The sequence below is a fragment of the Rhinatrema bivittatum genome, chromosome 1, assembly GCF_901001135.1.
Source record: "Rhinatrema bivittatum chromosome 1, aRhiBiv1.1, whole genome shotgun sequence".
NCBI lineage: Eukaryota > Metazoa > Chordata > Amphibia > Gymnophiona > Rhinatrematidae > Rhinatrema > Rhinatrema bivittatum.
This window is the reverse complement of record NC_042615.1, coordinates 700018676-700031008: the sequence shown is the minus strand read 5'-3', so window position 1 is coordinate 700031008 and position 12333 is coordinate 700018676. Positions and strand designations below refer to the sequence as shown.

The 12333-nt window shown below is 46.5% G+C and overlaps 1 protein-coding gene across 4 annotated transcripts in view; it reads left to right on the top strand.

Moving 5' to 3' along the window:
• Nucleotides 1-10652, top strand: part of CENPH (centromere protein H) — a 131334-nt gene extending 120682 nt beyond the window's left edge. For all 4 annotated transcript variants that reach the window (XM_029575761.1, XM_029575755.1, XM_029575747.1 and 1 more), the window contains one exon: nucleotides 9734-10652. In XM_029575761.1, coding sequence (XP_029431621.1) covers nucleotides 9734-9826 — 93 coding nt within the window. In that variant the 3' untranslated portion in view covers nucleotides 9827-10652. The remainder of the gene's footprint in view (nucleotides 1-9733) is intronic.
• Nucleotides 10653-12333: the final 1681 nt, after the last annotated feature.

Below are 12333 nucleotides of genomic sequence, written 5' to 3'. Positions count from 1 at the left end.
GCTCGTTCTTCGGCCCCGCCTCCCACTGAAAATGAGCCGGCAGCCATCTTTGACACGCAGCAGTCTTCTGATTCACGTCGGAAGAAGAGGATTCTTTTCCTCTCTCACCGCCAGCGTTAAGCCCGCGCAGTGGCTCCAACTTTGAACCTCCTCGAGCCCCCCCCCCCCCCCCAGCAAGACCCGCGGGGGGCTCATTTAAAAGGAAAGTACCTTTTCAGAATTTGTGCTTTTGATGACAAAGCGTTTTTAGAGGCAGCAGCAGGTTGGGAGCCAGATGAACCTCCCCCCCCTCTGCAAAGGTTCCCAAGTTGGCTCCTGTTCAGGAAAAATCAGGGGCTCAGGAGAAGGCTGTGGCTACAGAAAAAGCCTGAGCGCATTTATTGGGGGTACAGGGGATCCGGGGGTCCCGGATCTCACCCAAGGCTCGCAGGATGGCGCTGGGACAGAAGTCTCAGACGAGCAAGGATCCCTGGAAGGGGACTGGTTTTGCGCCTGTTTGGCAAAGATGAGCTTAATTTTTTGATCCTTCATGTCTTGAAGGAGTTAGAAATCCCGGCTCCGCAGCAAGACACGGATACTTCCACAGGGGATGTAGCTATGGCGGGTCTCAGGGCCCCTCCACAATCTTTTCCCTTGCATCCCAAGGTATTACAACTCATTTCTAAGGAATGGGAAGTTCCGGAAGCGTCCTTGCGTGTTAGCAGGGCAATGAATAAGTTATATCCTCTGCCATCAGAATCTTTGGATATCTTTAAGGTCCCTTCGGTAGATTCGGTAGTCACAGCTGTGGTTAAGCATACTACCATTCCCGTCACAGGAGGGGTAGCCTTGAAGGATCTCCAGGACCGGAAGTTAGAGGTCCTATTGAAGCGCATCTTTGAGATAGCTGCATTGGGAGTTCGGGCAGCGGCTTGTAGCAGTATGGTCCAGAGGGCCACCCTCCGCTGGATTCAACAATTGCTTACCACACAGGAGCTCCCGCCGGACGAAGCAGAACAAGCCAATTGTGTGGAAGCGGCAGTCGCTTACACTGCGGATGCCTTGTATGATTTGCTGAGAACCTCGGCCCGCACTGTCATCGGCGGTTGCAGCTAGGCGTTTACTTTGGCTCCGTCGTTGGTCGGCAGATGCCTCTTCTAAATCGCGTCTAGCCTCCTTTCCCTTCAAGGGGAAGTTGTTGTTTGGTGAGGAGTTGGATCAACTCAAAGACTTTGGAGACAATAAGGTGTATAAGTTGCCGGAGAACAAGCCCCGGCAGTTTCGTTCTTTCGGAAATTCGCGGACCCGCTTTCGGGGGCTACGCCGGTTTCGCATGGGAAGGGGAGGTCCTTTTCCCCAGAAGCAGCAGGGGCCTAGGTCTCAGTCTTGAACTCCTTCCTTTCAAGGCAGGCGGCCGCAGCGATTGGGATTCTCGCAGAATCTGGCCGCCGGCAAACCTTCGCAATGAAGGCGCGCAGGCCCATTCCTCCCTTCCACGCATCGGAGGTCGGTTGTCCCTGTTTTTGGAGGAATGGGTCAAGATCACTTCAGACCAGTGGGTCCTCGACGTTGTTCGTTACGGTTACGAGTTGGAGTTTGCTCGGCCCCTCCGGGATCTTTTTATGATATCTCCTTGCGGTCCTCGGGAAAAACAGCTGGTTATAGCCCAAACTGTGGACCAGTTCCGGACCCTGGGGGCAGTGTTGCCTGTTCCACCGGACGAGACCAGGACGGGCCGGTATTCCATTTACTTCGGGGTCCCAAAGAAGGAAGGCACGTTCCGGCCGATCCTGGATTTGAAAAGAGTAAACAAGGCCCTGCGCGTTCCTCGTTTTCATATGGAGACTCTACAATCTGTTATTGCGGCCGTCCACAAGGGAGAATTTTTGGCTTCTTTAGATCTGGCCGAGGCGTATATTCACATTGGGATCAGAGAGTGTCATCAGAGATACCTGAGGTTCATGGTGTTAGGAGAACACTTCCAATTTTGCGCCCTCCCGTTCGGTTTGGCCACTGCTCCGAGAGTGTTTATCAAAGTTCTTGTAGTAGTCGCAGCCTTCCTGCGGCGTCAAGGAATACTGGTGCATCCCTACCTCGACGATTGGCTCATCCGGGCAAAGTCGGAGGACTCATGCAGGCGAGCGGTCCAGTTGGTAGTGAAGCAACTTCAATCGCTAGGTTGGGTAGTCAACTTTGCAAAGAGTCAGCTCGTTCCGAGCCAGCATTTGGAATTTTTGGGAGCACATTTCGATACCTTGGAGGGCAAGGTATTCCTGACGCAGCAGAGAATGGAAAACCTGATGGTTCAGGTTCAGAACCTGCTGGATCTCCCGTTACCCACGGCCTGGGATTATTTGCAAGTCATTGGGCATATGGTTTCTACTCTAGAAATGGTGCCGTGGGCTTTTGCGCAAATGCGTCCGTTGCAAACGGCTCTTCTTTCTCACTGGGACCAGAGATTGGAGGATTTCAGCATCCAGTTGCCACTGTTGGAGCCGGCACGGTCAAGCCTAGTTTGGTGGTTGGTCCCGGACCATCTCTTGCAGGGAGTGGACCTAGATCCTCCTCTGTGGGTTGTTGTGACTATGGATGCCAGTCTCTCAGGCTGGGGAGCGGTCTGTCAATCCAGAGCGGTACAGGGAACGTGGACCCCTCACCAAGCCTCTTGGTCCATCAACCGTCTGGAGACCAGAGCGGTACGTCCAGCCTTGTGCCACCTTCTCCCGATGGTGCAGGGTCAGGCGGTATGGATTCTCTCGGACAACGCGACCATGGTAGCGTATATAAATCACCAAGGCAGCACGAGGAGTCGGCCGGTGGCGGCAGAAGCGTCGTTAATGACCTGGGCGGAGCGTCATCTATTCCGCATCGCAGCCACCCACATCGCAGGAGTAGACAACATTCAGGCAGATTATCTCAGTCGACAACGCTTGGATCCCGGAGAGTGGGAGCTCTCAGCCGAGGCAATGAGTCTCATCACCCGGTGGTGGGGGATTCCGCGTCTGGACCTGATGGCGACTCAGCTAAATGCAAAGGCAGTGTGGTTCTTCAGCCGAAGGCGAGAACACGGATCGGAAGGCATGGATGCGCTAGTGCTTCCATGGCCTCGTCACATCCTTCTCTATGTGTTTCCTCCATGGCCCCTGATAGGCAAGGTGTTAAGACGCATAGAATCACATCGTGGTCGGGTGGTTCTAGTGGCCCCGGAGTGGCCAAGACGGCCATGGTTCGCGGATCTAGTCAATCTCGCGACGGACGGGCCCTTACGTCTGGGTCATCTTCCGCACCTCCTTTTACAGGGACCGGTATTTTTTGATCTGGCGGATCGCTTTTGTCTGGCGGCTTGGCTTATGAGAGGAGACAGTTGAGGAAGAAGGGATATTCGGAACCTGTCATTTCCACGCTTCTTCGTGCACGGAGGCCTTCTACTACGCTTACTTACGCTAGAGTGTGGAAAGTGTTTGACTCCTGGTGCGGTGTCTCTAACATTTCGCCACGCCGAGCTTCCGTAGGTCAAATCCTTACGTTTTAGCAGGATGGATTGAAGAAGGGTTTGGCTTACAGCTCTCTGAGGGTTCAAGTAGCGGCTCTGGGTTGTTTGAGGGGTAAGGTTGACGGGTCCTCTCTCGCGTGTCACCCAGATATAGCACGATTTTTACGTGGCGTTCAGAACTTACGTCCTCCGCTTAGGATTCCTTGTCCTTCTTGGAATTTGAACTTGGTTCTCAAAGGCCTCAACGCGGCCCCCTTTGAGCCTCTCAAGCGGGCCTCCTTAAAGGATTTAACTCTCAAAACGGTGTTTCTAGTGGCCATCGCGTCCGCCCGTCGGGTATTGGAGCTACAAGCTCTTTCTTGCAGAGAACCGTTCTTGCGGATTTCGGAGTCCGGTGTGTCATTGCGTATGGTACCTTCCTTCTTACCTAAGGTCGTATCGGCTTTTCATGTTAATCAGACGGTGGAATTGCCTTCTTTCTCGGCGACAGAGCTAGAGTCTGCTCAAGGTTCGGATCTGAGACGTTTGGATGTTCGTCGAGTACTCCTGCAATATTTGGAGGTCACCAATGACTTTCGAAGGTCGGATCACCTGTTTGTTCTGTGGCAGGGCCCCAAGAAGGGGCTGCAGGCGTCCAAAGCGACTATTGCCCGTTGGTTGAAGAGCTCGATCGCATCCACGTACATTGGTTGTGGTAAGTCTGTCCCTGAAGGACTCAAAGCCCATTCACTGCGTTCTCAGGCTACCTCATGGGCGGAAAGTCAGCTGGTTTCTAGCCAAGAGATTTGCAGGGCGGCCACGTGGAAGTCGTTGCATACCTTCGCTCGACATTATCGGCTCGATGTTCGAGGGCCGTCAGCTGATTCCTTTGGAAGCAGTGTAATTCAAGCGGGACTCTCTGGGTCCCACCCCATTTAAGTCGGCTCGGGTACATCCCAGCAATCTGGACTGATCCTGGTACGTACAGGGAAAGGAAAATTATGTTCTTACCTGATAATTTTCGTTCCTGTAGTACCAAGGATCAGTCCAGACGCCCACCCGAATTCTGTGTTTTCAGGAGAGTCCGCTCGATTCCCTTTTCTTACCAGCTCTTTCAGGTATCCGGTATTTTGGGTAAGTGGATACCCATTTTGTTTCGATGGGGTTGGTTTGTTTGAAGAATGTTAATAATGTTAAAGAGTTTTACTACTTGATCTAGACAGTTGCCATAGCTAATCATTTAGCGGAGGAGTTGTTACTTCTTCTGCTTTGTTATCGATTATACTGAAGGATTGCAGGTGGCACACCAGTATATCTAGGGGGTGCTTTCAGTTTTCTCTCTGACTCCATCTGCTGGAGGGGAGGCATAACCCAGCAGTCTGGACTGATCCTTGGCACTACAGGAACGAAAATTATCAGGTAAGAACATAATTTTCCTATATGGCACAACTCAAAAAAATAATACTCCCAGTTCCTCTAAAACAGCACACAAGTCTATACTAACATATTTCTTACTAAACAATGGGTCTTTGTTATTCCAATGAGAGAGTTATCATTTCAAAGAATTTCAAGTATGAGTTAGCTATAAAATATTTAATTGCTACAGTATGGATATTATCCCAGGACAAGCAGGATGATAGTCCTCACATATGGGTGATGTCACTGGATGGAGCCCTATCACGGAAAACGTTGTCAAAGTTTCTAGAAACTTTTGACTGGCATACTGAGCCCACTGAGCATGCCCAGCAAGCCATGATCCCTCGAGCCACAGGGGTCTCCCTTCAGTCTTCGTTTTTCTGCGCTGCAGTTAGCATCACAGTGAAAGGAGCCCTGTGTGACTTTTCTCACACAAAATACTAAGAGAAAAAAAGTTTAAAATTTGTCATTTCATCCCCTTCATAGGGGTCTCCCTGTCTCCACCGGCTGGTGAGTACTTGGTTTTTCCCGGTCAATTCCGGTTAAACAAAATTTTTCTGTCAGAAGGCCGTCGACAGCTGTCCGGCCTTCATAACTGCAACGGGTTTTTAAAAATGCCTGAACTGCCCTCACACTATGTCTATCACCGACCTGCATGTCGAGTGTGTGCTGTGCTTGGGTGAATTTCATAATTTATTTTTATTTATTTATTTATTTAAGGTTTTTATATACCGGCAATCTTGAAAACATATCTTGCTGGTTTACATAAAACGGGAGTGCAGAATATATATCAAACTAGAACTGTGGTGACCGAAGGTGCAGTTACATTTAACAAGGGTAGCAGAACTTGGAGAAAGGAGGAAGAGATAGGAAAGAATAGAAATGGTTAAACAATATACAAATTAAATGCTATATACAAAAGGCATGGTTAAGGGCTGAATGTTTAGAGGAGTCATTATAATGTGTCCTTCTGTCCACAATGCGCTGAAATGACGGCCAAAGGCAGGCGAGCCCGTAAGGAGAAGATGGAACATCTCTTCCATATTCAATTAATACCATCAACATAGACTCAGTCGTCTCCTGCTGGAGCGGCTAAAAATATTTGTTGTTCAAAAGCATCATCCTGACTGCTCCGGTGACAGATTATCACTGACTCCATCCCGGTCATTGGTAAAATCTACATCGATGCTTGAAAAGAAAAGCACCGAATATCGGGAGAAGCATCGCCATAGTCATCAACAGACGTAGAGATCCGATGTCGCATCAATTCCGGGAACCCTGTCAATGCCAAGGGAACCATCGCTGAAAAGGTCTCGAGTGGAAGAGCCATCGATGCCTCTCACTCCAAGGCGTCCCCCACTGGTAACGGTGCCCGGTACCAAGCTCCCACAGGGAACTGTGGAAGTGCCGGTTCCGCCTTCTCTGCCACTCTCTATAACTGCTCTGACATCACCAGCTATATGGGAGAAACTGAATGGTTTTATCCTCCAGGCAGTTAAAGATGCTCTTCGAGACCTTTAACCATCAATGCCATCTGAGCCGATGCTGGACCTTTCAGTTTTCGCACCAATACTTTCGAAGCTCGATGCCCTCATCGGAGCTCTTCCAACACAACCAACGACACCGAAAATGCCGGTCCCTGAGAGTGAAGACGATGCCTCCCAGGTTTCTCCCATGCCTGAACCCATTCCAGGGCCGTCTGGGATTTCTCGGCCGAGAATTCCGATGTCTCCATCGGTGCCACCGCAAAAACCATTGATGTTCATATCGCACTCTACTCCTCCACAACACCCTTCTTCAGACACCTGGGAGGAGGAAGACACTGATTTCTCATCAGAAGATATACTGTCTGAGCCATCCCCACCTGAAGAAAGGAGGAAGTCGCCTCCAGAGGACCTCTCCTTTTCAAACTTTGAAAAGGAGATGGCTGATACTATTCCTTTTCAACTAATAGCAGAAGACACCAGGCAGAAGAACCTGGAGGTTCTGCAGTTTGTGGATGCTCCTAAGGAGGTTTTAGCAATTCCAGTCCATGAAGTCCTGGTTGAATTACAACACAGACTGTGGGAGCACCCATGTTCAATCCCACCGGTAAACAAAAGGATGGATGCTACCTACCTAGTACAACATATTCCAGGTTACCAAAAGGCCCAACTCCCACACCTATCTGTGGTGGTAGAATCGACCCAGAAGAAGGCAAAGAGGATACGTCCCCACTCATCAACACCTCCTAGCAAAGAACAAAAGTTCTTAGACACCCTGGGCAGAAAGGTCTTTCAAGGATCAATGCTTGTTTCCAGGATAGTGTCATATCAATTATATATGACTCAGTATCAACGCAATCTCTGGAAGCAGATGCAACAACTATGAGTCCTTACTTCAACAATATCAAGACTCAGTAAATGACATCATACACAAGGGCCTAGAAGCAGGCAAACATGAAGTCTGTGCAGCCTATGATAGTTTTGAAACCTCGTCCAAGATGGCTGCAACTGGAATCAATGCACTTAGGTGGGCCTGGCTTGAAGGCCTCTGACCTCAGGCCTGAGGTTCAGGAAAAGCTAGCAGATCTGCCTTGTGCTAGTGATAACCTTTTTGGGGGCAAGGTTAAAGATGCAGTAGCACAGTTAAAAGAACACTCTGAAACTCTGCGCCAGCTCTCTGCTATTCCAACAGAAATACCATCTTCTGCATGTATAACAGTACGAAAAGACACCAGAAAACCCTATTACCGACCACGGAGGTATTATCCACCAGCACCCCGTGGTAGGGCATCCAGAGCAGCGCAGAGAAGACAGCCTAGGCAACAAAGGGCAACTAGGCCTCAACCAAGCGGACCAACAAATTCGCCAGGGACGCCTTTGCTCACCCCTGGAACTCAGGCCTTCTATACGTGTATCCCCCGATACTGCTAATAACCAAAACTCTATTGAAGCTACAACAGGACAAAGGGTCAATGATACTCATAGCCCCTTATTGGCCTCGACAAGTATGGTTCCCATAATTCCTGACCTATCCATCAGAGAACCAATTCGCCTGGGTACAGCTCCCACTCTCATAACTCAGGATCAGGGCAGGTTGCGCCATCCCAACCTTCAATCCCTAGCTCTAACAGCCTGGATGTTGAGAGCTTGATCCTACAACCACTCAATCTTTCAACTAATGTGTCTAAAGTGCTCGTAGCTTCATGTAAACCTTCCACACGAAAAATGATTCACCACGTGGTGGGCACAGAAATGTATTGACCCCTTTTCCTGCCCCACATCATCTTTATTAGACTATCTCTGGCACCTTTCAGACTCTGGTCTCCAGACCACATCAGTAAGGGTACATTTAAGTGCTATTTCAGCTTACCATCATACAATAGGGGATGCACCGATATCAGCACAACCCCTTGTCAATAGGTTTATGAGAGGTTTAATTCACCTAAAACCCCCGTTAAGGCCACCAGTCATAGAATGGAACCTTAATGTAGTACTAACAAGACTCATGCGTTCTCCTTTTGAACCCATGGATTCCTGCGATATTACGTTTCTTACATGGATGGTTCTCTTCTTAGTAGCTATTACATCTGCTAGAAGGGTTAGTGAGTTACAAGCACTTGTCACATACTCACCATATACAAGGTTCCTACATGACCAAGTAGTCCTACATACTCATCCAAAATTCCTTCCCAAGGTAGTTATGGAATTCCACTTGAATCAGTCCATAGTCTTGCCCACATTCTTCCCAAGACCTCACACTCACCAAGGTGAGAGGGTTTTGCACACCTTATACTGTAAATGTGCACTTGCATATTACCTAGACCGCACTGCAGTCCATAGGAAATCCACTCAACTCGTTCTTTTGATAAAAACAAACCGGGTACAGCAGTGGGCAAACAAACTCTAACTGGCTTGCAGATTGTATAGAGTTCTGCTATGAAAAAGCAGGCCTTCCTCTCCAAGGGCGAGTAAAGGCACACTCAGTAAGAGCAATGTCAACCTCAGTAGCACCCTATCGTTCAGTACCAATAGCTGACATATGTAAAGCTGCAACATGGAGTTCTCTTCACACCTTTGCAGCTCATTATTGTTTGGACAAGGAAGGACGACAAGATTCAGCCTATGGACAAAGAACTTGTTTCCAGCGGAATCCCCACTCCTTCCACATCCAATCTACTGTGATTCAGGCTTCCAACAATACATCAGTTGTTGTGCCTGTTGCACAAGTTATTTGCTGTTGGTCCAACACAAGAATGACTCTGCCTGTAGCTTGCTAATCACCCATATGTGAGAACTATCATCCTGCTTGTCCTGGGATAAAGCAGAATTGCTTACCTGTAATAGGTTTTATCCCAGGACAGCAGGATGTAGTCCTCACGAAACCCACCCGCCACCCCGCGGATTTGGGTCCGGTACGTTTTCTGATTTTATTTTTGCTAACGCTTATTGCTACACACGAAACTGAAGGGAGACCCCTGTGACTCGAGGGATCATGGCATTCTGGGCATGCTCAGTATACCAGTCAAAAGTTTCTAGAAACTTTGACAAAGTTTTCCATGATAGGGCTCCTTCCAGTGACGTCACCCATATGTGAGGACTACATCCTGCTGTCCTGGGATAACACCTATTACAGGTAAGCAATTATGCTTTCTTATTTGTCATTTTGATACAATAAGTAAGCAAGAATTGCTTTCCATAAGGGTAAAAAGTCCAATCCCCCGCAGTTCTCAATATGCAGATGCTCTACTGGACACATGGTTACAATGACACTGAAGATGATCTTAAAATGTTTGTTATCCTTTGGACATTTTTACAAGAATTTATTCTGTTTTCATGACGGAGAATAAATGAATTAATTTTCAACTGATTCTTTTTATTTCAGAACATTATCATTGGCAGTCGAGTCAACTGGGCAGAGGATCCACAGTTAAAAGCCATTGTTCTAAAGCTGGAGAAAACCCCAGAATTTGACTGAACTGGATGAGGTGTGCCTCAGCTTTACCTCGACTATAAAATCTCTCTAAGGAAAATGAATGAGTTGTAAAATTTTCTGTGAGAAAAAAAAATTAAATAGTATGGCTGTAATTCTTTGGTGATTCAAATATGTATTTTTTATTTTCTTTGATTTTATATATTCTTTATATGATACATAAGAGAAGCAATATATGCAGTTGTATAAAAATTCTTGTTGCAATCCCATTTTCACTAGTGACCTTTTCACACCAGTAATTATCAGGCCTCCACTGGGGAGCCTAGGAACTGGTTTTAAAACCCTTTGGTCCTGAGCCCATCTAATGAGGCTGAGAGAGAACTAAGAGGCAGTGCTTTGTTCAGGTGAACAACCACAGTCAGCCATCAGTTTGGCCAGTTGGGTTTCATCCAGTCTATATACCCCAGCTGATAGCTGTGTAAATAAGTTGAAGCTGCCCCTTGATCATGGTATTTGTATGAGAGTCGTTGCTTCTGTTAACCTAAATCTAGAAATTTTTTTTTATAGTGTTTACATAATTTAATTTGTTTTATATGCTTTATGTACTGTATATAAATATGCATTTGTCTGCTTTGAGCACTAGTTGACATTTGGAATCTTTACTATCTAGGACCCTGTGACTTTGCTCTACTGAATTACTTTCCGACACAGATAAAAAATATTAATTTCCTTTTTAATCACCATTCTTGCAGATTTGTTATGGCAAGACATTTTATTTTGTTTTAGTACTTCAGTTTACTGAAGAAATACATAGAAAACCTTCTTGATATAAGATTAAATGTGAACATAGCAATAAAGAAGTTCCTAGAAAGTCATGACTGATCTGTCTTAATTAAGGAATATTATTATAAACATATTTGAATTTTATGTTCTTTGTAGCTTATAAACCTTATTTAAGATTTGGGAAGATAAAGGATTTAAAAATGTCAAAATGTTTTCTGGCATCTAGTGTTCACTCTGTGCTATGAAGAAAAACACTTCCCTCATAACACATGTAGTTTCAAAACTAAATTTCCTGTAGTGCAGGTGGTGGGATGCTGCTCTTCCAGCTCCAGAATATCAGCAGTGGAGCCCAACCCTGCCACTGTCCTGGCAAATGGTATCCTTTCAGTACTGTCTTTTAGAGGGGACAAGGCTCCTACTGCTGCTCTTCAAGCAAGCCTGACTTGTGAGAAGTTTACCACTGTTACTGATAGTTTAATAGGCGCCAGAGAAGGAGGTAAAAGAGGGGACATAGTGACAGATACCCACATTGAAACTGCATATGCCTATTTTTTTGTGCTCACCTGTATGCTTGCATTATTTTCAGTATGGGCAAGAAAAGTCTCCTCTTCTGCTTTTCTATAGTAACATAGTAATTGATATTAGAAAAATACCAACTGGCCCATCCAGTCTTCTCTGTACGTACCCGGATCAGTCCAGACTCCTGGGTTTTGCCTCCTCACCAGCAGATGGAGACAGAGAACAGTTTTATTTTTGTTCACACTACTAATGATATATTCCAACTCCCAGCACCAGAATGTGAATGCTTGTAAGATATTACTCATTCTCTCTCACCGGGGCCTTCCTTCTTTGCCGCGAGTAGAGCACACTCCATTCGCGGCACACAGGGGCCTTCCATTTTGCCATGATCTGCACGCCGGGGCATTCATCTTCGTTGCAAACGGAGCATGTTCCGCAGCACACATGGGACGCGCTCCGTTTGCGGTATGCCGGGGTCTCCTCTGCTATTTTCTGCGCAGAAATGGAAATTCTGCGCAGGGAGAGAATTCTACACAAATTTTGTGCTCCGCAGTAGCGCAGAATTCCCCCAGGACTAGTGCTTGGCTCCACTAGGAGAGTTATTTAGGACAATAAGAATAAAATTTTAATTCAATGTAAATGATATTCAGCGCTTATTCCCTGTGAATGGTGCAGAAATAGATGTTAAGGAACAAATAACACATTGTTTGAGTAAGATTAAAGAATGAATGATTTCCAACAAGATTGTTCTTAACCTTGCTAAAACTGAACTGCTTTGGGTAAGTCAGAATATTCTACTCGGATGCACTCTCTATCTGGATTAATGGAAGGGCCTTTCCATTACAATCAGAAGTAAAAGATTTAGGGATAATACTGGATACAAAGTTACCATTTTAAACCCCAGTTAAGGAAAATCTTGAAGGTCACTTTCTTCAAATTGTGAGTTGTAAAACCCTTGAGATAGGTATTAAGTAAAACTGACACTGATTGTTGTTCAAAGTCTGGTTCTTTTAGCTCTCTGTTATTGTAACATTATAATGGTTTGCCTATGAAGTCACCACTAGTACTTTAAACTATTTAGAATGTAACCTCTAGACTGATTACGCATATCCTATGGAAGGCACATATTACACCAGCATTGGTGAGTTTGCAGTGTGAAGTTTAAATGTATTATGGTGTACAAAGCCTGCCAGGAGACTAGTCTAAGTTACTTGCATAATTTGTTGGACCCCTCAAAGGCCATGTTCTGA